Source organism: Centropristis striata, chromosome 19 (assembly GCF_030273125.1).
Source record: "Centropristis striata isolate RG_2023a ecotype Rhode Island chromosome 19, C.striata_1.0, whole genome shotgun sequence".
Classification (NCBI taxonomy): Eukaryota; Metazoa; Chordata; class Actinopteri; order Perciformes; family Serranidae; genus Centropristis; species Centropristis striata.
In genome coordinates, this window is record NC_081535.1 from 10,930,291 (window position 1) to 10,953,836 (window position 23,546).

The 23,546-nt window shown below is 40.8% G+C and overlaps 1 protein-coding gene across 1 annotated transcript in view; it reads right to left on the reverse strand.

Annotated features, from left to right (window-relative positions):
- Positions 1-381: 381 nt before the first annotated feature.
- The window catches only part of rimbp2a (RIMS binding protein 2a), a 78,651-nt gene continuing 55,486 nt past the window's right edge, over positions 382-23,546 (reverse strand). The window contains exons 10-25 of the mRNA XM_059357808.1: positions 22,547-22,704; positions 21,387-21,466; positions 21,175-21,284; positions 17,398-18,210; positions 17,111-17,134; positions 15,204-15,355; positions 13,430-14,209; positions 13,148-13,303; positions 12,731-12,877; positions 11,185-11,287; positions 9,043-9,212; positions 7,848-8,016; positions 6,720-6,820; positions 6,485-6,556; positions 4,496-4,660; positions 382-1,088 (exon numbers count right to left, since the gene is read on the reverse strand). Coding sequence (XP_059213791.1) covers positions 855-1,088; positions 4,496-4,660; positions 6,485-6,556; positions 6,720-6,820; positions 7,848-8,016; positions 9,043-9,212; positions 11,185-11,287; positions 12,731-12,877; positions 13,148-13,303; positions 13,430-14,209; positions 15,204-15,355; positions 17,111-17,134; positions 17,398-18,210; positions 21,175-21,284; positions 21,387-21,466; positions 22,547-22,704 — 3,434 coding nt within the window. The 3' untranslated portion in view covers positions 382-854. The remainder of the gene's footprint in view (positions 1,089-4,495; positions 4,661-6,484; positions 6,557-6,719; positions 6,821-7,847; positions 8,017-9,042; positions 9,213-11,184; positions 11,288-12,730; positions 12,878-13,147; positions 13,304-13,429; positions 14,210-15,203; positions 15,356-17,110; positions 17,135-17,397; positions 18,211-21,174; positions 21,285-21,386; positions 21,467-22,546; positions 22,705-23,546) is intronic.

Sequence of the window (23,546 nt, forward strand, 5' to 3'; positions counted from 1 at the left end):
GGAAAATGACAAAGCACAGGCGACCCGTCATAAAACAACAACAACAACAAAAAAGAAGTGGTGGAAATCAACTTTGAGGAATGTCACGCTCATATTGTTTTCATAAAGGCCACTGAGACAGCTAAGCTCGCCCGGTGTCTCTGACGTTAATGCCCTGTTGCCAATCTGCTATTCAAACTTCCTTTCATCACAGGAAAAACTCCACTCTGCTGAAATCACAGGTACAAGTGGAATTGTTTCATTTCTTCACCACATCTGCTACTGCCTCTCTATGATATTGCACTGAATAAAGCCTTTGTGTTAGCAGCCAGCATTACTTCACAGAATGCCTCGATAACAGTGTAGTCTATTTGAGATTTTCTAAGCGGAGTATGGTCTCTGTTTCCTTGCAGCGACATCAGTACTCCACAGAAATTGATGTTTTTTTTCCGCTGAGAAAAAAAGCCCCTTAGAAGATGTAATGGTACTTTGTTTTCACAGCTACCCTGCTTGAAACAAATGTATATTTTCTTCAACTAATGATAAAGAAAAGAGAAAATACATGTCATGAAAATCCTAGTTGTTTTTTTGTTTTTTTTAGTCATCGGTTGATTTAAAATACATCACAGTAATATGTTTTTGTGTCTGCTTGTGACCTTTCTTGATTTTGGCACTGCACTGTACATAATTTAGCTGATTTGAATCCATCACATGAATAATTGTATCACTGGTTATATTAAAATAGGCTCACGCAGTCCAGGAGTCAAAGCTCACATCCTCTCTGTCGTGTGTTGTTGGATCAGAGTTGATTGTATGGATGCAATATACAGAGCCCAGCATGTGCACGTATCGTACATGTCTGCTTTTTTTCTCTTTTACTTCACAGGGGAGAGTCTCTTCAGGAGCTTCTTCCCCTTGGAGAGGAGTCCCTTCTTCTTCTTGTTCGCCAGATCTTGGTCCCGAGGGTCCCGAGGCTCCAGCGGGATGTGGGGGCCTCTCGTAGGGCTGAGGGGTCTCATGGTGCCCGGGAGGAGGGGCCGAACTATCGGGGAAGGCGCTCGGACGGGTGTGGCGTCGTTGTCGACCGTGTCGGTGGATTCTGTGGTGACCTGAGGAGAGAAGCGGTGGGGAGGTGTGGAGGCAGGGGGCAGCGTATTACAAAAGAAGAACTTTCACACTGCACACTAGGCCTCTATCTGTCCGTCTGTCTGTGGTCTTCATCAAACAGCTTTTTATGCAGCAGGTTTTCAACCTGGAACCTGAAGACCGGCACGAGTCAACAAAGTAAATGGAGCCACAACAGATTATTAACATTACTGATTAGTGTCTCCAGACTCAGGCTTTAAGTACATGTGCTTATTTCATAAATTGTTTAATTATCCAAGCTCATAGGAATAAATTCAGCAATCTATTCTGTACCAGATTAACTTTCAAATGTACAAAATATTTCTAACATGTTAACTTGTTATGGTATAGTCCTTATTATTACAGAAGCCCTGAGAGGCAAGTAAGAAAAAAAAATCCCTTGTGTGTGATGTTATTTTTTTTCTGTCCTGTTTTATGAATTAAGAACAAGTGAAAATCAAGAGGTTTTGCCAGGATGCAGCAGGCAGAACGTTTTCAAACTGGAACCTGAAGACCAGTACCATCTCCACCATTTTCCCATTGATTAAAACTGGCTGAGTATCCGGTTTACACCTCCTAAAATCTACTATTAGTTCCTTCGACTTGGAGGTGTTGAGTGTGAGGTTGTTGTTTCCATATTGGAAAAAACTGTAATTTTTGTAATTCAAATTAATTATTTGTAACTACCTCGTGAGGAGGTCACGTTTTTGGCCCAGGTTCTTGGGAAGCAAGGGATCTCATTTTTTTATTTTTTTATATTTGAATGAAATTTGATGAAAGCTAAGGTCATGAGATGATAAATAATGTTAACTATTTTCCCTGTTAATGTTGCCATATTGCATATGTATCTCGTACAATTTGTATTTGTATAAGATGAACATAATTTTGTGTTTTGACGTGTTTTAAGTGGCATCACTTAAATAAAATAGACATTTTATGTAAGGTTTGTCATGCTCAGCAAATTAATTCTTGAGTTATAGCCAAAAATGTTTTTTGTGAGGTCATTGTGATCTTAACCTTTGACCTCCAGAGTCTAATCAGGTCAGAGTCTAAGTTGACATTTCTGCTAAATTTGAAGACATTTTCTCAAGGCATTACTCAGACGTTGAGTTCAAACGAATGGGACGGAGAACATATGTTGCTAATTTTTTTTTGTTTTCTTTTAACTGTAGCTGAAGGGTCATGGCTGCAGAGACAGAGATGGGAGAGCTGGAAGACAATGACTGTATTTTTAAACTCTGGCTTTTAAAAAAAGCTCATCCAGAAACCTGTCTATCCCAGCTTTAAAGAATTAAGTAGCTAAAATAACAGAGGGGATTTTCTCTAACTTTACTAACCATGTACAGAATATTAACAGGTACTATCATTATATACAGGTGCATCTCAATTAATTAGACTATCATGAAAAAAGTCAATTTCCAGTACTTCAAGTCAAACAGCCCCAACCATGTAGTGAGTGCATATAGACTTTTCAGAGGCCAACATTTCCATATTAAACATACAAATTGGTCTTTTGTAATAATACATATTTTGAGACGCTTAATGTTATGTCTTCATTAAATAATCTAAGACATGAAATGTTTCATTCTGTGTGTAATGGATCTATATAATGTGTTATTTCCACTTTTTGAATTGAATTACTGACATAAATAAACTTTTCTATGATATTATAATTGAATGAGATGCACTGTACAAATACTGCAGATTCAGTCCTATTGTTTTAGCTTTAGTTCAGTTTCCAGATGTGATTTCAGTTAGAGTTGTTTATCTCTTTGTTCAAGTTTCATCATAAAATATTAGTAAGACGACATTCACACGACGCACACACACATACACACACATTGTACATATGTAGAAGAAGCAGCGAGGAGGAAGCCATCAAATGTTGAGCACGACATTAGCACACCACAGAGCCAGAGAAGTCCACCATCAGAAGGCCAGGAGGGAACATACAGTACAGTCATATACAGTACAACACCCAGGGACACAACTGTAGATACCAGGCTTCTCATCTAATGCAGCAGCTGGATACACACTTGTGAATTCATAATAATCATCAGTAAGATGATAAGATCATAGGTTGTTTTTTGATCATGAAATTTCAGATTTCTTAGACTTTAGGCCAAATTGTCAGTGAAAATATACCAAAAATGATGCTATTCAGTATTGTGAGGCCATTATTATAAACATTTTAAAGTTTGCAATACATATGTGCATATCCGAAAATTTCAAATAAGGAGAAAATGACAAATATTACTGATGTGAAGCGTCACCATGAAAAAAAAGAGCATTAGAGAAGCACTCGACAAGTGCTTCCGTAATGTAAATTGGCACTTAAAAGCCTCTGCCGTGACCACGAGCTGTGTGCATTAGAGCGGCGAGTTTGGTATCTCAAGTTGCCGACTTACTGTACAAGGCAGACAGAGCCATTTATGGTGTGAAATGAACAATCTTCTTCTGTTTGTTTGTTTTGTTTTGCCAAGCGGGTGAGGAAAAACAAAAAAGAAATCAGATGTGGCAGCATAGTCACCGTCGCTAAAACCCACACCACTATGAAAACTGAAAACAACAACAACGTCAACAACAACACCAACAAACATGAACACAGAGCGCAAAAAAGAATGTTTTTAATATCCAATTTTTTCTTTTATTGTTCCATTGTAACAATACAGTATGGATGTATCAGTGCTGCGATTAGTTTTGTCTCTCGGGCTCAGAGCAAACATGGCATATCCACTGTCAACACGGCTGAAAAATAGATTTGATGTGTGTGCAATATACATAAAGAAACAAAGCCTCTTTAAGGAAATACAGCAGTCGAGCCAAGAAAGTTATTATAAAATGTATCAAGTTTGAAAAAGGCATGCTTTTCTCTCTTTTTCAGCTTTAAAGTTTTCTCTCAAATAATTTATTTCAGTGTCATTGGGTAGCCATTGTTATGTGTTAATAAAGCACTTATTATTATTATACACAATAACCACAATTTGATTTTGTGTTTCAGTGCAAAGAGGTACCAAATTATCTTGTGTAAGGAATGAGTCGAGCCTTTTTCAAGTCCTCCTTTAACCAGTGCTACATGCATAAATCACCCGCCGAGCTCCCACAGTCTATCCTCTCTCTGTCCATGTCAGGCTTTGCTTCTTCCTTTCTCTGAGACTCAGAAAGGTGTTAACACTGGATTTTTTTGTCCCCTTTTCCAAAGGGCGAGGGAGGGGAGCAGGGTAGGGGTTTGTTAGTTTGTATAGAGTCACCACTGTCACCACATGGACAAACACACACAATGAACAGCACACAGACGGCAAGTGGAGGAAGCAAGAGACGGAAATCAAGAGAGAGGACGGAGGATGGATGAACACAGGGCCTAGCGCTGAGAGCGGCGATGATGATGTACCCGTTTGCCCTCTGAGACGGTGGCAGCGGAGTTGGCGGGGGGCCGGTTGGCAGGCTCTTCCTGGGGGTAGTGGGACGGAGTATCGGTCAGATACACCTCCACGTCATCAGGCACTTCTTCCAGGAAGTTAGAGGGAACCAGACCACGGTGGCCGTTGATCTCACCCTGTCCGTGGAAGTGAGGAGAGGAGATGTTGCTGTCAGAGCTGCGTTGTTATGAATCCCGCTCCTTTTCTTGACGAGACCTGCCCTCCGAAGCATTCGAGCCCTAGGATTGGCCAGGAGCTCCCACTAGGTACCGGTACCTGTCTATGTTGTACCAATTGAGCTGCTACGGAGGGCGGGTCTTGCCAAAAAAAGGAGTATGATGGATAATGAGACATCAGACCCACAAGTAGCTGAACATGATACACAGTCATGGAAAAAAATTATTAGACCACCCTTTTTCTTCAATTTCTTGTTCATTTTAATGCCTGGTACAACTAAAGGTACAACAAATAACAAACAACAACGATAACAAACATAACGATAACAACAAAAATAGCTCATAAGAGTTTAATTTAAGAGCTGATATTTGGCCATTTTCCAAGGTTTTCTTGATTTCTTTTGTTAATAATCAAGAAAACCATGGGAAATGGCTAGATAGCAGCTCTTAAGTTAAACTCGTATGAGGTATTTTTGTTGTTTTCATAATAAAAAGTGGTCTTATAATTTTTCCATGACTGTATATGAACTGGTTAGACTCCAATTTATCATGCCACTTTTTAATTTTGTTCTCTAAAATCAGAGCATGTGTTAAGCAAACTTTAATTGAACAAATCAGTTCTATGCTCTCTTCATCAGCTCTAGTGTTCTACAAGGTAAAATTACTGTTTGTGTCAATGGAGTCTGGTGGCTTTGAAGAGAGCATAAATGGATGTAACGGCTTCAGTTCCCCATTGAAAAAGGCTGTCTGACGACAAGGTAAAGTGTTGAAATAATTTCAATATAGCTTACACTTAAATTGACATTCAATAGGCCTGAGTGTTCTCCAAATCAGAGCATGTGAAATTAATTTACACTGCCACTTCCAGGACGTTTTTATCAGTTTTTCATATCTCTGTTTCAAGATTATTAATTTTCAGATTCATCATCCTTCCCAGATTTGTTAAATTAAAGTTTGTTTGACACCAACCACTCTGCCTGTGATACATTACTGTGCAAAAGTCGGGAAATTACAGTCAACACTTTGCTATTAATACATTTGAAAGGCCTGTATATTAAAGCACAGACACTTAGCATTGCACTGCTGTGGACAAGAGGCAACAGCAAAGCATATTTCAGCTACAAAAAAAAAATCAATATCCGTTTAAGTGAATGCTATATTTAGGATATTTTCACCACTTTACCTTGACGTCAGATTGCCCTTATGGAAGGAGAAACTTGAGCTGTTAAATCAACCTATGGTTTTGAAAAATTACTGATTTTGTCAATGGAGTCTGGTGGCTTTGAAAAGAGCATCAATGGATGTAACAGCTTTAGTTCGCCATTGGAAAGCACTGTATAATTGCAAGGTAAAGTGGTGATTTTTTAAAATATAGCACTTAGATATATAGCACTTAATTATATCACTTAGAGAGATATGGAACTGTTAAGGTGTATGAATATGTCATACAACATCCAGACTATCCCTTTAAAGTTTGCACATTTTGGGAAATATACTTATTCACTTTCTTTCTGAGAGTTTCATGATAAGACTGATACAATTTTAAGTCTATGTGTAAATATGAAGCTACTATCAGCAGCCAGTTAGCTTAGCCTCTCATAAAGATTAGACATGGGGAAACAGCTGGTGTGACTCCACCAAAAGGTAAATTAAATAATAAAAGTCTGCATTCTAACACGTTACAGCTGGTTTGTTGATCTGTTTTTGTACTGATTAATAAACTATAGAGTAAAATATAGAGTGATGATGATCCGAAAAGCAATCATGTCCAAAAGCAGCACTCACGTAATAGAATCCGTCTTCATCAATATCTCCAAAAACAGCCATGATGTCACCAGCACAGAAGGTCAGCTCAGCCTATCAGGAGAGAGAAAGGGAGTATACAAGGAATGCCATCCACATAGAGTCCAATGTGTCCAAATTTAATGTGTGGTTCTCATGTGATACAACACTTTCTTTCCACAGATATCTGTAAATATGTGTGTGTGGTCAGCGAGGGGTCCTCAGCTGTTAGTGATACCTCGACATCAACGTTAGGGGAACTCTCTCGGGGGTCGTAGTCGTACAGAGCCACCATCCTCCTCGAGGCCTGGTCTCGACGGAGGCCTCTTCTGTTCTGCTCTGGAATCGATAATGGATGACGTTTTAACAGAAAGTATTTCATCTTGTGTTTTCATTCACAATTTAACTTCTTCACCACACTCCGTGGTGAAAGAAGTATTTAGATCCCTTACTTAAGTAAAAGTACCAATACTACACTGCTGAATTACTCCACTAAAAGTGCATTCAAAACTTACTTCAGTAAAAGTACAAAAGCATCAGCATCAAAATGTACTTAAAGTATTAAAAGTAAAAGTACTCTTTGTAGAATGACCAACTCTAATTGTTATATTTATTCAAAATATATATTTGGATTATTATTATAGATATTGATCATTTTACTATTGTCAAGGTAGTGCTTATTGTAACTATTTAATATACTTTTATTAGGTTTTATTTATAAACATGCATAGACATTTTAAATTGATATTATGTTACTCATGTTAAGTCTTGACCTAAAATGTATCTAAAGCGGTCAGCTAAATGTACAGGAGTAAAAAATACAATATTTGTCTCAAAATGTAGTGAAGTAGAAGTATAAAGTTACATATATTGAAATACTCAAGTAAAGTACAAGTACGTCAAAATTGTACTTAAGTACAGTACTTGAGTAAATTATTATATTCCACCACTGACCACACTCAATCTAAAGCAGTGTCATAAGTGATCATAATCATGATCTTTTGTTGCTTTCTGTTCCATATGTCCGCACTGAATTGGGTAAAAGGGATTTTCTCCACTCTGCACCTTTTGCATGGAATAACTAACAGAGAGGCTGATTCTATAACATGTACATGTTTTTCATAATCTATTTGTAAATGTAATAATTTTTGCATTTTGTTTGTCCTTGTTTGTCTTTAACTGTGTACTTTTTTAAAACTGTTTGGTATTTGCTGCTGCCTATCTTGACCAGGTCTCACTTGAAAAAGCAGTTCTTAATCTCAATGGGATTTTCCTGGTTAAATAAGGGTTATTATTATTATTATTATTATTATTAAGTGTAACAGATCTGTATTTGTTTATGAGAGTGACTTAGCCTGTGTAGTACCTATTCTGTCCACCGGGGTGCTGAGCGGCAGGAAGCCCTGCTTGATGAGCTGGTCCATGGTCTCCTCGTCCTCCGCTCTGATCTCTGACACCATGTTACAGGGGATCAGCCCCATCCTGCCCCTCACTTCTCCTCTGTAAAAGCCGTCTGTATCTTTATCACCGTACACCTGCCAGACAACAGAGTCAAAGAGTGACGTTTAGAGCTCCCAAAACATGTACAGGTATGTCTGAATAAATTAGAATATCATGGAAAATTCCATTTCCAGTAGTTCAAGTCAAATAGCCCCAACCAAGTATTGAGTCATATAGATGGACATACTTTTAGAGGTCAACATTTCCATAATAAACATACTTTTTAAAATTGGTCTTTTGTAATATTAAACATTTTTTGAGACACATTTTTTGTCTTCATTATATGTCATAATCATTATACTTAGAAGAAATTTAACAAATGAAGACATGAAATGTTTCATTCTGTGTGTAATGGATCTATATAATGTGTTATTTCCACTTTTTGAACTGAATTACTGACATAAATAAACTTTTCTATGATATTCTAATTTATTGAGATGCACCAGGTACTTCTGTTATGGTGACTGGAGGTGCCTCGAGAATAACTTCTACAGATTCCTTCAATAGTCATGTTATTGACTGACATGTCTCTATGAAATGCTCTTAAGTAAAGAGCTTATAGAAAAATATTACATTTTTCAATGAACATGGTTCATTCATGGTTCATGAAAGATCAATTACAGACCAGGCATTCAATTACAATTTTGTGACTATGGAACACCACTGAACCACATTTGTCAGCTGTTTTTTTTTTTTTTAAAAACATTTTTACTATTAAAAAAAAAGAGCTTAAAGGATGAAAACAAATATTCAAGACATTTTTATGCAGCAGGTCTGAGCCAATTTTGCTGACAGCTCGTCTATACCCTTGAATCTTGCACGAAAAACAAATAATAGTGGGTCCGTCTGTGAGAAATGCATTAGAATGGTTTGCATGATACTTTCTGCAGTTACTGCACACTAACAAGTCAGCAACTCACACCAAAACAATCTAGACCAATAAATAGCATTACGGGTAAGTAGAAAAACATGTTTGATTTAGGGGTGAACTGTCCCTTTAAAGAGGGAGACAGAATATGCAGCACATCAAAGTATCTGATTAATCAATTTTAAATTCCCACCCTAATGATCTGTCCCTCTTTGAAGGGCAGCTCCTCATCAGCTGCATCTGGGTTGGGGGACATGGACAGAGGATCGTAGTCAAAGAGGGCCACAAAGATCCGGAAGGACTCCTCAGGCTCTGACTCATCATAATAAGTGGGAGAGCGGCGATCCCGATCCCTGTAGCCATCTTAAACACATTAAAGACAACAAAAAAATTCCATCATCCCGCATCAAAGAAAGTGCGACCTATGAATGTGCTCCAAGACACCAAACAGGAACTTTGGAAGACACTTATAATATTTGCAAACAGTTTTTATGTTTGTCTACTGTAGAATTGATGCCTGTGTTTGTGGTGTTTGGTCACAAATGAAACAGATTTAAGGGGCTCAGCAACAAAACTTAAAAAATCATTTGGCTGCATACAGCAGATACAACTTCTGTGATGAGCAAGTCCATATGTTTACACATTGATGTGTCTTCACCATGCTTCAATCAAAGGAAATCAATGAGAGCATTTTCTTTGTCTCAATACGTCTTATTGATTTGCTGTATTGCATGACAGATTTGATTTTCCTGTCTAGCCATAACTGTGCCTGTCAGCATGCAGGAAGAAATCCGTGGTCAGTCAACTATTTAAACCATTACTGTAGCACACATGCATGCACACAAACACACACACACACACACACTACATGTATTTTATTTATTTTTTTACTTTTTTTGTCTGTTTTTTAGGTTTGGAGAGACAAATGAGGAGCAAGACAAACCATGGTGCAAAACACAGACAGAATATGATTCATGGACATGACACAACACCAGAAACACACAAGACTCTGACATGCATGCTACAAGAAACCTAAAAAAATTGCACCTGAAGATAAAACTCTGTGTCTATGTTCGCTTCATATAAAAACAAAACATTAAAATTTCCAAACTTCCCACACATTGCCAACCCTTGTAGCGGTAAGAGGACTAAATGAGAGATGGCAGAGTTGTTGTGGTGTTGTTAATTTATCTGAATTTGGTATTGCAATATTTAGGGGGAAAAAAGCACCAGCTAGCGAAATGTGATAGTGTTGGGCCAAAGCTTTATTTTGGTGCTTGAAAATACAAGCATGATGTGAAATGCATTGCTCCCAGGTGAGCATATGCCAGCCTACAGATGGTTTGGTAATAGTATTTATGGGGACAACTGCATTTCCAACAGCTGATATTTCAAACTCAAGAAATTCTAAAGAAAAAACAAGAAAAGCAGTGAATGTGTAGTCATTCTTTAATGTCTACTGCTATTATTCTTAAAAAATCTCATGCATGAATGCTCTCGTTAAAAGTGTAGTAGGTGTGGTTGTACCACAAAGGGAAGGGGTTTAGCAGGCATCTGGAGTTCAGTGCAGTGAGTGAGGCATTCTCTGAGCAGTCAATCAATCATTTATCATCTGCAACTGTGGAAACGTTCATCCTGGACCCCAGGTATGGCTTGCCAGTGGGTCCACCATTTCAGTGCAGTGCAGTCATGCTGTTCAACTGTAAGCATAATAATAACTATTATTATTTGAGACAGAGAAACAGGCACTTGCAAGTGTCCACAGCTACGTCTTGCTGTTTTGCCAGTTGCTGGTGGCAGTTTTGTTTGCCATGCTGTGGTGGTAGGAACAGGACTGCAGGCACATACCATGGGGAGACCTGGTGCCGCCCATGTGCCTGCGGGAAGACCACGTCCTGTGCCGAGCTACTCTGCCATAGTAAACATCCTCGTTGACGGGGTTTCCCTCACTGTTATTCTCAGAGGTTACCTCTACGGGAAACACCAATTAGAGGGTTGATGGGGTTACAATGCAAAGCTCAACAAAACCTCGCCCTCCCAAAAGGTTAACTACAGATTTGAGTTGCCACGTTCTTATTGCTTAGACACAAGGTAAAAAACAAGTACACACAAGAAAGATTCTTTATCAGAGCAGATTAGTGTCATAATAAAATTATGTCCAGGTAGTGAAGGGCATGAGCATGGTTCACAGACACAGAGGTGATCTGGAGACACAGAGAAGCTCATGATGGTTTTAACGGAGCAACAAACACTTCTGTTCTATGGCACAGAAAACAAAATAATAAAATAAAACACTCTCCCCCCTGTTTCTCTCGTGCCACCCGCCCATACTGACCAATGGAGGGGACCATTAGAGGTCGTCTCTGAGGCTGGGGACCGCCATGATGAACTCTTCTCCCCGTCTCCCGGTCATGACGGCCTCCAGAGGGAGTGTTGCTCTGAAATGCAAAATAAAACGCAGAAAACATTCGCAAACATTAAACATTCACAGACACGTGGACACACTCACCGACAGTATGAGTAAAAAAAAAAAAAAATCAAAACGCACGTCGACGTACTCGTACAAATTGTATGTAAACAAAATCATGCAGCACTCACAGGCAGGCACACTGAAACACAGACGCATAGACACACACTCGGACACACACAAGCCCACGGGAAGTTTTAACATTCCAAAATTAAGCAAATACTGGTAACATACTACGGAAATAAAAAATGAAAACAAAAACAAAAAATTGTGTCAAATATATCGGTAGGCACAGTCTACCACATGTAGTCTCCCTTCACGGCGCTTCCTGTGTCTCTCTCCAAGGTGCTGAACACACTCACACCTAGGATGCGTTCCAGTAGCCAAACTACCAAGCTATTTAGTATGCCAGAAAAATATTTAAAATGTCCCAATACATCAAATCCAGTATGCCAAAAAAAACAGGATGTCCTACTGTTTCAAGTCTTATTCTGCAGTATGCAAGCCAGCATGCTTCTCTGGCTATTCTGACCCACAATCCACTACGCAGCGGAGGATAAATCACATCAACAGCTCATTGGCAGAAGCTGCAATGACATATGACACCTCTTTCAACTGTAGTGCTGCATTCCAGATTGCATACTTTTTCTCTTTCTTTATCGAATCAGACTGCGAGTGATACATGAGCACAAAGTAATATGTCCCAAGTGTATGCATACTGCATGAACAGTACGCACTTTTTAAGGGCAGCTGCAGTATGCAAAGTAAAAAGAAAAAGTATGCAATTTGGACCTGCAGCTCCGGTCTGTCTTTGTTTCTCTCTACAGAACATTCAAACCATTTTTCTTCTCTCTGTTCCTCCCCATGGAGCCAAGACATTAAAGATGCTCCCAGACTGCAGTCTTGCAACATCACTGTTCTCTTTTTTTGAATCTGTAGCAGCGACTCTGCCACCACCACAGCTCCACGTTAGCTCAGATCCTACTAAATGCAGGTATCATGCACCAAAAGCTGCTGCTATCTACCTTGTATAATCTCGTCACATAGCTAAATAAAGAGGATTGCGGAGAAAATCTTTAGCAAGTTTTGCTGACTAATATAACAAGCCGAGACTTGATGATCAAACTCTGAAGATGTTGCTCCGGTCCTGTTTCTCTTCACTGATACTGCCTGAAGCATTAAAACCCAGTCTGTCTCTCTCCGTTTCTGTCCGTGGTGCTGAAACCCAGTCTTTTTTTTTTATCTCTTTCTCTATGAATTTAAACTAAACTCAGCACACACACTTACAACACATATTAAATGCAACTCAAGGCAGCAGTCTCAATTGAAGTATCTGTGCCTGTGCAGTTCGCTAAATAATATAAATTTGGGTGGTTATGACTCTTGGGTTTAGAATAAGTGCAAAGAACTGCACCTTGGGTGTGTTGTGCGAGTTGCGTCGACGTCCCTCTTCCAGCTGCATCTCAGAGTACAGCTCCTCCTCATCCTCTTCCATGATGTCAGACAGGTCAGAGCCCCGGCTGCTTTCGCTGTGATAATCTTCATTGTGACTATAGTGAGGCTTTTGGCAGTCACACAAACACACAGACGCAATTGTTTAAGTCAACATACATACATACATACGTACATACATGCACACACCAAACACACATGGATGGGCAAACGCACGCACATGAACGCGCACAGAGACCAAGGAGTGTATGCATGCAACCACCCAGACATGCATGCACACACACATCCGAACATACACACACCTAAGAGGTTGTCCGTAGAAACACACAGTGGGGCAAAAGGAAGGGAAAGGATTCATCGCTTATCATGTTGTTCTTACCGGCCTCCCGAGCTCAGAGCCTCTGAGGAACTCGTCGACTGAGGGTCCTCTCCGACGGCCGCGCGCGAACCCTTCTTCATCTTCCTCTTCCTCGTCGGAGTGATGCTGGTGAAATGTGCGACCCTGCTCTCCGTATCTGACCGGCCTCCTGTCCCCCTGAAAACATGCATGAAATGTGAGGTAAGTGTGGATCAGAGAAGAGGATACTGGTGTGGGTGGAAATTCCCTTTTTTTTCACTGTGTTATCTCATTTAGTGTTAAGCATTCCCGTTTTCCTCAGACCTTGCCACTTTCTGCCGCCACCCTCTGCGCTGCTTCCCGGGCGATGGCTTTGGCCACGGTGTCCGGGATGAGCGTTCCTCGAGGCTGCGGAAGAATCCTCTGTGGGGAGGGGGAGCGTGGATTGGGAGGGGGAGGGGCTTCGAGGGTGTGGCCTTGCATGGGCCCCGGAGGCTGGGTGGAGGGAGAGCGTGTGGGGTCCCAGCCCGGCTGGCCGGGTGGAAAAGCTCCCCCGTGGTGGGCCGCGTGCTCTTTGGCATCCAGGTCTCTGGCACATAATGGTCTCTGAGGTAAAGGGTGGTGATGGGGGTGGGGCAGCAGAGGCAGTTGGTGCTGGGGCCTGGGACCTTGGTGGGGAGGGCGAGGCTGAAGGTGCAGGGGCTGGGGCTGCGGGTGTGGGGGTCGAAGTTGGGGTTGTGGGGGACCGGGCGGGTGGGGACCGCCTGGGTGGGGACCGCCCGGGTGGGGAAGTCTGGGTTGGGGTTGTCCGTGTGCCTGCGGTGGAGCGGGAAGTTGGGGTGGGCCGTGAGGGAGGTGAGGGGATTGGAGGTGGGGTTGGGCGTGGGGATGTGGAGGGGGGCCTGCGTGGGGGTGCATTGGCGGTGGCAGGGGGATCGCAGGTAGAGGCACGAGGAGGTTGTTTGGAATGACGGCGACTTGGGAGTCCTGGGATTCTCCCTGGACTGACAGCGTCCTGACGATGACCTCCCTGGCCTCCAGGCACTGAATCCTTGTCAGCTCCACAGTAACATAGTCTGCCATTGGATACAACACCTCAGCTATCTGGATTTAAAATGAGAAAATAAACTGTTTACAACAGAAGCCACATAATTGTTTTTCAACAGCAAAAAAAACCTCTTTCCATCTTGCGCCTCTATACCGGGGCGTAACAAATACACAACACAGAACACAACACAAAAGTACTCTGCTGCAAATATTTCACCTCCCAACTCATATTGCAGCGATGCACATTTGCAGCAGTTGCATTTGTTCAATTTGTTCAAGAAAAGGTTTGAATAGATTTAAAATAGATTTTATAGTCTGTTCAGCACCACAGGGGTGGTTCAAGTTCAGAAAAATTGACCGTGTTCCAAAAAATGACTTCAGTTTTTCTGCTGTTAAATATTCAAATTCTGCGTGACAGTACTCATGGCAAAAACACAGCTGAAAAATATACATTGACATGCAAATTAATTACAAAATAAATGTCCCCCAATGTGCCTTAAGATTTCAAGATTTAGATAAGAAAATGGTAAGTCTTCCTATAAATAAAATGTATTATTATTATTATTTAGTATGTCAGGCACATAATAAGGCAGAAAAGATTGTGCTATTGAAGTTTCAACATGTTGATTTACTCTGGCCGTCACCAGAGGGAGTGAGAGACCTTTCCAAGACGTTCGCAGGTCCCAGATTGAGAGTCTTGCACTGAACATGAATCAGAAGTAGGTGGCACTGCTGTGTGCGCTGAGAGCACTGATGACATAATGCTTAACTGAACAAGAGAGGTTATTAACACCCCATCTGTGATGTATGTTCTCATGTTTAAACTTGATTAAATATCTGTGTACTGTATGGAGGCCTTTGAAATATGGACACATGTGCTTGTGAATTCTCGCACACTACTTTGGTGCATGATACTGTCCAAAGCACTTATTTTCCCTCTAATCTTGAGTGATGTCTTTCACCCAAGATGACTCCCTTATCATCACTCACCACACCGTTTAACAGAGGATTTAGCAGTCGGGATTGGTAAAAGGAACCCTAGCTAACTCACCCTCTGTCCTTTAGTGCAGACTGCGTAGCCAACAACATTTGCACCGTTAGATGTGCCTGTGGGAGAGAGGACGGGGGGCTTCCAGCGGACCTGCAGCACCCCTGGAGCCTGCCCACAGAGAACCTGTACATCCTGGGGAGGCTGGGGAGGGCCTGGGAGGTGAGGAAGCAGGTGTATGGGAAGAAAAAAAAAAGTTACTAGTTAATAATTCACTGTTTTAATATCACACATATATATTTATAAGAGGAAAGGGTGTGAAGCATTCATTAAATGCACACACATGCACAGAAATGCACACACACAAGAGATGGGGTGAGGTGGGGGTGGGGGGGTGAGGATAAAGGAAACAGCAAACTGGGTTCATTTATAATTTGTCCTGCATATTTATGAAAGAATTACATAACACCTTATTTATACTTTGCAGATATACACAGTTCATGCGGATTCTTGTGATGATGTGACATTGCTGTTGAGAGACAGTCAAAAGTCATTGTGCATTGTGTTTATAAAATGTCATTTAAGTATATGATAAGTTATTATGGCAGTACACTAACGTTGTCGAAGATACACAATCAAACTTGCAGTGGTCTTTCTGCAAATATGAACAATTCAGTGTGTATTCCTCTGGTCGAGTACTGTACCATAACCTCATATACTCTTTATGAGAGGAGAAACAATAAAGGTGAAATAAAACAATGTGGGGTTCTGGGCCTCCGGAGAGAAGCGTTGTTGTCTCTGCATGCAGGACACAATCCAGAGAGACGAACTACAGCCCATTCTTTGTCTTCCACTCTCCTGGATCACTGGGTAAAACATGCACAGCTGCATTCAAGCAGAGGCAAATGCACACTCATACAAAATGGTCATTTCAGTGTGCAGTGAAGGGGCACTGCTTTATATAGCACTGGTTACTACAGGCTAGGCTATAGGCGGACGAAGTGACTCATCAGAATAATAACTGATCATATCCTGCTGTGTGTGGCTGCTCTCTAATTAGTGATATGCTCAGTGTGGTGAGCAAACTTCGGCAACAGTGCATTCAAATTTGGTTTCAAAATAATGTATTTCTTATTTGAATTTCAATTGATACATAAATGACAACTATGGGCCTCATGTAGGAGGTGTTATATCAACAAAGGTTCTGTTATCTGTATTTATATCCACAATTTGTTCTTATTTTGGTAGCACCCATTGATTTATGAGATTCACTATTGCTGTTTTATATTAACTCTTCTCTTAGGTCAAATAAAATGTAGTAGTTAAGAGTGCTCTTGCAAGACATGAAAAATACATTTTTGGTCCAATGCAAGGAACACAAGTTTTAAATTTGAGGAATATTTTTAAAAAGCGCATGCATATTGTGTTATTACATTTAGGTCATTATATATTATAGATTGCTATATGATAAGTTAGATTATTATATGTTTTAGCTGTTTTTTTGACTGTCCTATAACGCTGTTACCAGTACTGATGCTCTGAAAAATCTGAAGTTCTTCTCCTTACAGCGTTTTTTTGGTGCCATCACAGAATATTTGCACATGACACATAACCTGCCCTTATATGGTGTTGAGGGGGTGTTACCTGCACTAAGAGGGATTCATCATTCACCACAGTTGGGTCAGAGCAAATTTGGATGGTTAAGAACATTTGAACATTTTGGTGCATCTGGAGTAATTTTCTACTCTTAACAGAAAATGAAAAATTGAATTGAATGTTACAGCATGAGGCCCATTGTCTTTAGATTAACACATTACAATAATGCCATTTGCCCATAACTTTTTATTGGGTGCTCATGATGAACAATATTTCATAATTATTTCTAGTTTTATGACCATGACCCCTTTCTGCCCGTTGGTTTGCAATAGAAGAAAGTCACTTAGACATTTGGACTGATGTTTCATTCTGACCTGTTCTGCAATATGGTGTTGGACCTAGACAAAATACAATACACAACAATGGCATGGTAAGGCAATGCTGTGCTCTTCTACAGCACAGTACAATAACTTTAAATTGATATGGCATTCTGTTACATATTTGAGCTCGCATTACAGTAAACTGAAATAAACAGAGTAGTAGCAGTCTGTCGTCTCCATCTGTCTCCGACAAAAGCGAGCATAAAATACTGACACTGCTATGGAGCCATGCATTTATTATTGATACTACGTCTTTATGTATAGAAATGAGCTTTGCTGACCTGCAGCTTGCGTGCAGAACTCCACACCAGCTTCTTTCCTCTCTCTCTGCTCCAGCGGCAGTTGCCACGGCACCTGGTGCGGCTGTGCCACCACCGTCACTTTGTACACTGTGAGGGGCTTCAGGTTGATGAAGCGTAGTCTATACCTCCCTGGCTTCACCACTGCATGCTCTGCCCCGTCCAGGAACACCGTGTGACCGTAGTTACTGTTGCTCGGCAACCAGGAGAGCTCGGCAGTGTCGCGCTGGATGTCGTCCACCCGGAGGCCGCACGGCGCCACCACCACGTTGGCTCCCACCAGCAAGGTGCAGCGCAGCTCGTCTGACAGACCCCGGTCCGTGAGGCTCTGCACCGACACGCGGTGGACGCAGCCGTCCAGGTCCAGCTTCTCCAGCAAACACTTGGTCCGGCCGCCGTACGATATGCTGGCGCGAAGCTCGCCGTCTACTAACACGTTGTAGCCAGAGATGTTCCCCCAGCCCAAAGGCACTAGTGGAGGCTCCCAGGCCACAATGACGCTCCGTGCCAGCTGCTTGATCAAGTTGATCTTTCGAGGATAAGGCACAACGTCTTCGGCCAGGTCCTCGGGGTCCAGGGGCCCCCCTGTCCCATTGCTACAGGGAACCAAGGCTGAGCACGGGAGGCCATCCTGGGAGCCACCACCATCCACTGGCAACAAGGCCAGGGCCATGTGGTCCAGTGGGCCCAGGTCGTCCCCTCCCTCCCCAGACTGAATCGCTAGCTTTTCTTTGTCCTGGACAAATTCCACAAAGTTGGAGGGAACGAGTCCTCGCTGGCCATCCAGCAGCTCCCCTGAGACACAGAAAGACAGAGAGAGGTGCAGGAGATAAATTACTCAGCAAGGTGTCCCATTCTTTATGTTCATGCTAATGAGCAAAAAAACCTAATGCCAACTATCTGGAAATGCAACTGTCTCTAAGGGCTGTTTGATTATGGCAAATATGAGGACCAGGATTATTTTGATCAATATTGAGATCATGATTATTTTAAAATCAAGATTACACTGACTCTGGAAATATCAGGGATTTATTGAACTTTAAAAAATCTTTAAATCTAATTCAACTTTTAAAAAAACATGAAAAAATAAATGATTTATGGTATATAAATGTATACATTTGCATAAATAGTGATATATCAACTATGTTGTAACTTGCACCTCCACAACCTACTGCAAACGACCAAACATAATATTCAATATGTAATGAATACAAAAAGAAATTAGACCAAAATACATTAGATCAGATATGTTGTAGTGCGTTGCCACAACATACTGAATATTCCCTAAACATATATTCAGTATTTTACTAAAATAGCTTCAACATATTCCAGTTAGTAGCTCAGCTATTACTCTATTAAGGAAAAGTCGGGTGCCTGGGATATATAACACAAAACAAGAGCATTAGTGTGAAACTTAATGTGGCCCAATAATCCTTTTATCTTGATTATCTTGTTTTTATAATAATTGGAAGCCAAAATCCAAATGAAAATAATAATATTCCATTAATTGCCCGACATACTGTCTGTGTAGAAAGCTCCACAGTCCCTCTGTAATGCCTCGTGCAAACATTAAAATGAGGCTTCACTAATGGCTCCTTACAAGACAAAGACAAAAGAAAAGCTGTAACTTGAATAAACTTAATCATCAGTGAGAGCTATTTTCCTTGCGGGGAAGGAATGAGTCATTGAGTGAGAGGTGGAAGATATGTAAACATACAGTATGTACTATTCCCTAAGATGTAAAATTTACCACGGCTTCTCTGATGCTATCTTTCATGCTCTCTCCAGTAAACACGGAACCCAGGGAACATTTCAACATTTCCAAGAACTTGAACTTTAGTTCCCTGCTTTTGAACATTTCCAGGAACACCCCTGAGCATGTAGATGCTGCGGTCACTGCAAGAAAAAAAACAGCTTAGATTTGCACTGTAGTTTTTTTCCCAAAGGGAAGAAGTTTCCCCCTATCATCTTGTCCTTCAATCCCTTTTTCCAAAGAGGCCTGGAAGACCTTAAGACCACATATGTGTGTCTGTGTATTTGTGTGCGAATGAGTGTGTGTGTTGTTTGTGTGCGCTGATGATTAAGCTGAGCCCCACTGGATTAGTCATCAAGCTAAAAGGGACCAAGGTCCCATCTTGACAACAGCTTGGTCTGAAGCCCGAGTCTCCCTCCTGCGTGGTAAATACAAGGCTCCTCCACGATGCCATGCAATCTCACCGCCCACAGCTAATGAATCACCGCAGCTGAGTACTACTGTGTCTGTAGCGGGCTGCGCTGTCTGCAGGATTGCTAGTCAGGGGGATTAGGATTGCCTCTGATGGAAAAGCCTTCATAATTCTAAAGAGATTAGACAGCGAATCACTCCAATCACCAGTTGGAGAAAGTGTACAGGATTTTTTTTTCCTTGGTGACACTGGTGCACTGACAGAGCATACTTACTGTACATACTGGTGGAGCCAAAAGAATATAATTATCTATGATGATTTTGTTAGTGACAAAAACAGACATATTTAATGTGAGCTTTTTTAAAGATTTTTTGGCTATTTTGCTTCTATAACATGTCTTCTTTCAGACATATGTAAAGAAAACATCCAGAATACACATTTAGGTTTACTGCACACCTCTAGTAGGTCATCAGTGATGAGAGGCATTATTATTGTGCCAGTCAATACATAGTTTTGAAGGAACATCCTAAATACTTTACCTTAAAAGGCAGAAAGGCGTTCTTTTCTTATACTCACTTACATACACCAAACTGCCCAATCTCAATCCTATAGGTTTTTTTACAGAGGGGTTTTTTTGCCTGATTTATTGAACTTTTTTTTATTTTTTTTAAACATGCCGAAAATAGATTTCTTTTTTAATTTTGAACCTTGCTTAATCAAATGTTTAGATTTCTGCTGGTAATGAATGTATTTGTACATACTTAATAAGATAGCGGCTCAGTTGCAGAATTAGACATAAAATTTCAGAAAACTTGCTTTTCGTGAAGAACTGGGGGAAGTTAAGGTGATATCTATGAATTGTTACCCTATTCACCTGTAGTGTAACTTTTTGATATCTCAGTGAAAATCATGGAATTATGAGCCAAATACAGATACACTGCACTGACAAAAGAGGAGGTCAGTTCACAAGGTGAAAACAACCAGCGGGGAGATGACGCATACAGTGTGAGGGTGAATAACGCTGCTACTGTCATGTAATCTAAGAAAAGCCGTATTTGTAGTTTACAATGATGAATGTGTCTGAATTATAGCCTTTTAACATTAAGGTTTACCTATGATGTAATGTCATGGCGTACACTGAGTACAAAGTCAACATGATATACTGTAGAGTGACAAGGACGGGTACAAAATATGTCACGGACAGCTTGTAATACATGTCACTGGACATACACTAGACATATATATATATACGTCTTTACCTACAATGCACAGTACAGTGTATGACATGGTCGTTTTAAAAGTATGTTCAGGGTTTTTACACGACAAATAGAAAACTGTAAATAGACCAAATTCACTGAGGGATAACTGTGAGCTGACACACACATCTTGGCATTTTGTCTCATTGCGAGATAATTAATATGCGATGATGCACACGCTTGTTGTGACTGTCGAGTCTTCTCTGCCACAGCAACAGACAGGGACTCAGGCAAAATCACAGACTTGAAACAAAGCAACAAAGGACACCTCCTGCTGTACTGTAATATTTGATCTTTAGACTGCAATATTTTCTTTAGACATTTGTTTTACTTCTCACCTTGATAGAAGCCGTCGTCATCCATGTTTCCGTACACGTACAGATACTTTCCAGCCACAAGGGGGAGCTCTGCTTCAGGGTGCTCGTTTGGTCCATCGTAAGGGTTGTAACTGAAAGAAGATGATCAGGCTTGTTAGTTTTAATGACTGAAGCATGTCTTTATTCAGTTAATTAAGAAGCAGGTAGTTGGTAAACTTGCTGATTTCATTCACCTGTATCGGGCAGTGCAAAGGCGGACCTGGCCTGTGTAGCGAGGCTTGGACCTGGGTGATGGGCTGACCTCATCCTCCATCTACAGGTTGGCAACAGAAACAAAGATTAATATAATTTCCATTTTCATACTTACCATGTCACTACCCCGCTGTACAGTGGACAATATGCAACTGTTCATTCAAATTTGAAAAGTTAAATGCACAATGTACAACTAAACTGTAGCCGTGTTTCAATTAAAGCCAAAGCAAATTTTGAAGCAAAATTTTGAAATGACGCATTAAAATTGAATTAAGGACGTTTCCATCAACTGGTTTAGATTGAATAAACAAAGCTGCATTACTTTTGTCAGAAGATGGCAGTGTAATGTTTTGCTGTAGGCTAATCTGTCAGTAAACAGTAGAAGTAGAAAGAAAAAAAAAACAACAAGAAACAGGAGGTTGCTAATCGGTGATTTTTGTCCACTTCACGTATTGGATTCAATTGGGCAAGTTATAATTTAGGCTCATCTTGACTGGCAGATCGGAAACAACTGATCAGTCATAAATGTTCGCTAGGTCAGAACTTATTCGGAAAAGATGTTTCCATCTCCAGTTTAGCGCATTAACTATTTTTCAAAAAAAGACAAAAACCACCTGAGGCAAGCATGTGCATTTTCGAAAGTTCTATCGAATTTTGTTCAAGTTTCCATCAAGCTTTTCTCATGTGAATCTTCAAAATATTGATGATGTTGTTGAAAACATGGCAAATGTAACCTAATTGTCCATTTATGAAAGGAATATTCAAGTCAAAATGAAAATGGAATCTTCTAACTATTTGAAAATAAACCCTAACCTGCTGTTCAGTGGATAATATTGAAATGCAATAATTGAAACAGCGCTCCCAGTCTATGTCACCACGCTCTTTGGTCTCAAAATGTAAATGAAAATGCAATCTGTCAGTCCCTCATCAAGGCGGGTCTTCTGTTTGTTTGCCCCTTTCAGTGCCTCACTTCTACCACTTCCACACTGAGTTGCTTTCTACTCCGATAATGTCCATACTGTCATTGCTATTTTGATTTTTATCTTTACATGATAACTTTAATAAAGTCCCCTCTGGACTTCCATAATAACAGGTAATACAGTACATGCATTAATGTGATGGTGGTGTCGTCCGGACCCACCTCTGAGGAGGTCCGCTGTCGAGGGCTGCTGGGGCGGTCCGTGGTCACGGTGCTGGATTTGACAGACAGCAGTTCTGGTCTTTCTCTGTCTCCAGTCTGTGGTGTGCAGGGCAAGAACTGGGAGATCAGAAGCGGCGTGTTTGCCGCGCTCTCATCGCCTGGGAGACATTGATTTCCATAGCAAATAAAGAGCAACTGTCATTCCTTCTGCACCCATTTGCTGCTCGTTGTACAGCTATTGATCTCCTGTTGAAGCAAGTGTACAGTAAACACTCTTCATGGCAAAGGCTAGTCCACCCCCAGCGAAAGCTCACATCTGCAACGTGTTTGTATTCTAAATACCAGCGAGATCCTCGGGCGGAAAAAAAACACACACACTTCGAAAACGAAGGAAATACAAAATAGAGAAATGCAGTCTTAGAGTGTGAACAGCTGAATTCCTTGAGGAAATTAAAGCAAGTCAACAACATGGGTCCACTGTATCAGTGAGTTCTTGTGGTTTGTGAGTGAGTAATATTATGCATTAGCACAAAAGCATCAGTGAGTCCCCTCTCTATTTCAAGTGAAGAGAAAGATAAAACAGGATATCCAGCACTTCAAAGACCTCTGGTCTGTGCCAGACTGTATAAATCTACATCAGTGATATGGCTCTATCTGCTAACGCTGCAGGTTGCACTATGTGTCGTTAGAATACTAATGTGTTAAACCCCATGCATGTCATACATCAGGCCTGTGATCAATTAAGGTAGATATTGATCATGAATAAGCAGTATCGCCATTAATGGTGTCCACCTCTGGTCAGGAGTGAGCTGATCCAGCTGTTATGTGAGCTATCTGGGGATTAGATCACTCTGACTCTCATTTCATTCTGATCATAAGCCTTTTGATCACACATAATTTGGTGGATGCTTTTATCTTGGGTGTCTAGAGTACAATCTTTTTTTTTTTCCTGAATGGGTGGACCTCACTGGTAGTAGACCATTTTCCTCCACAGATTCAG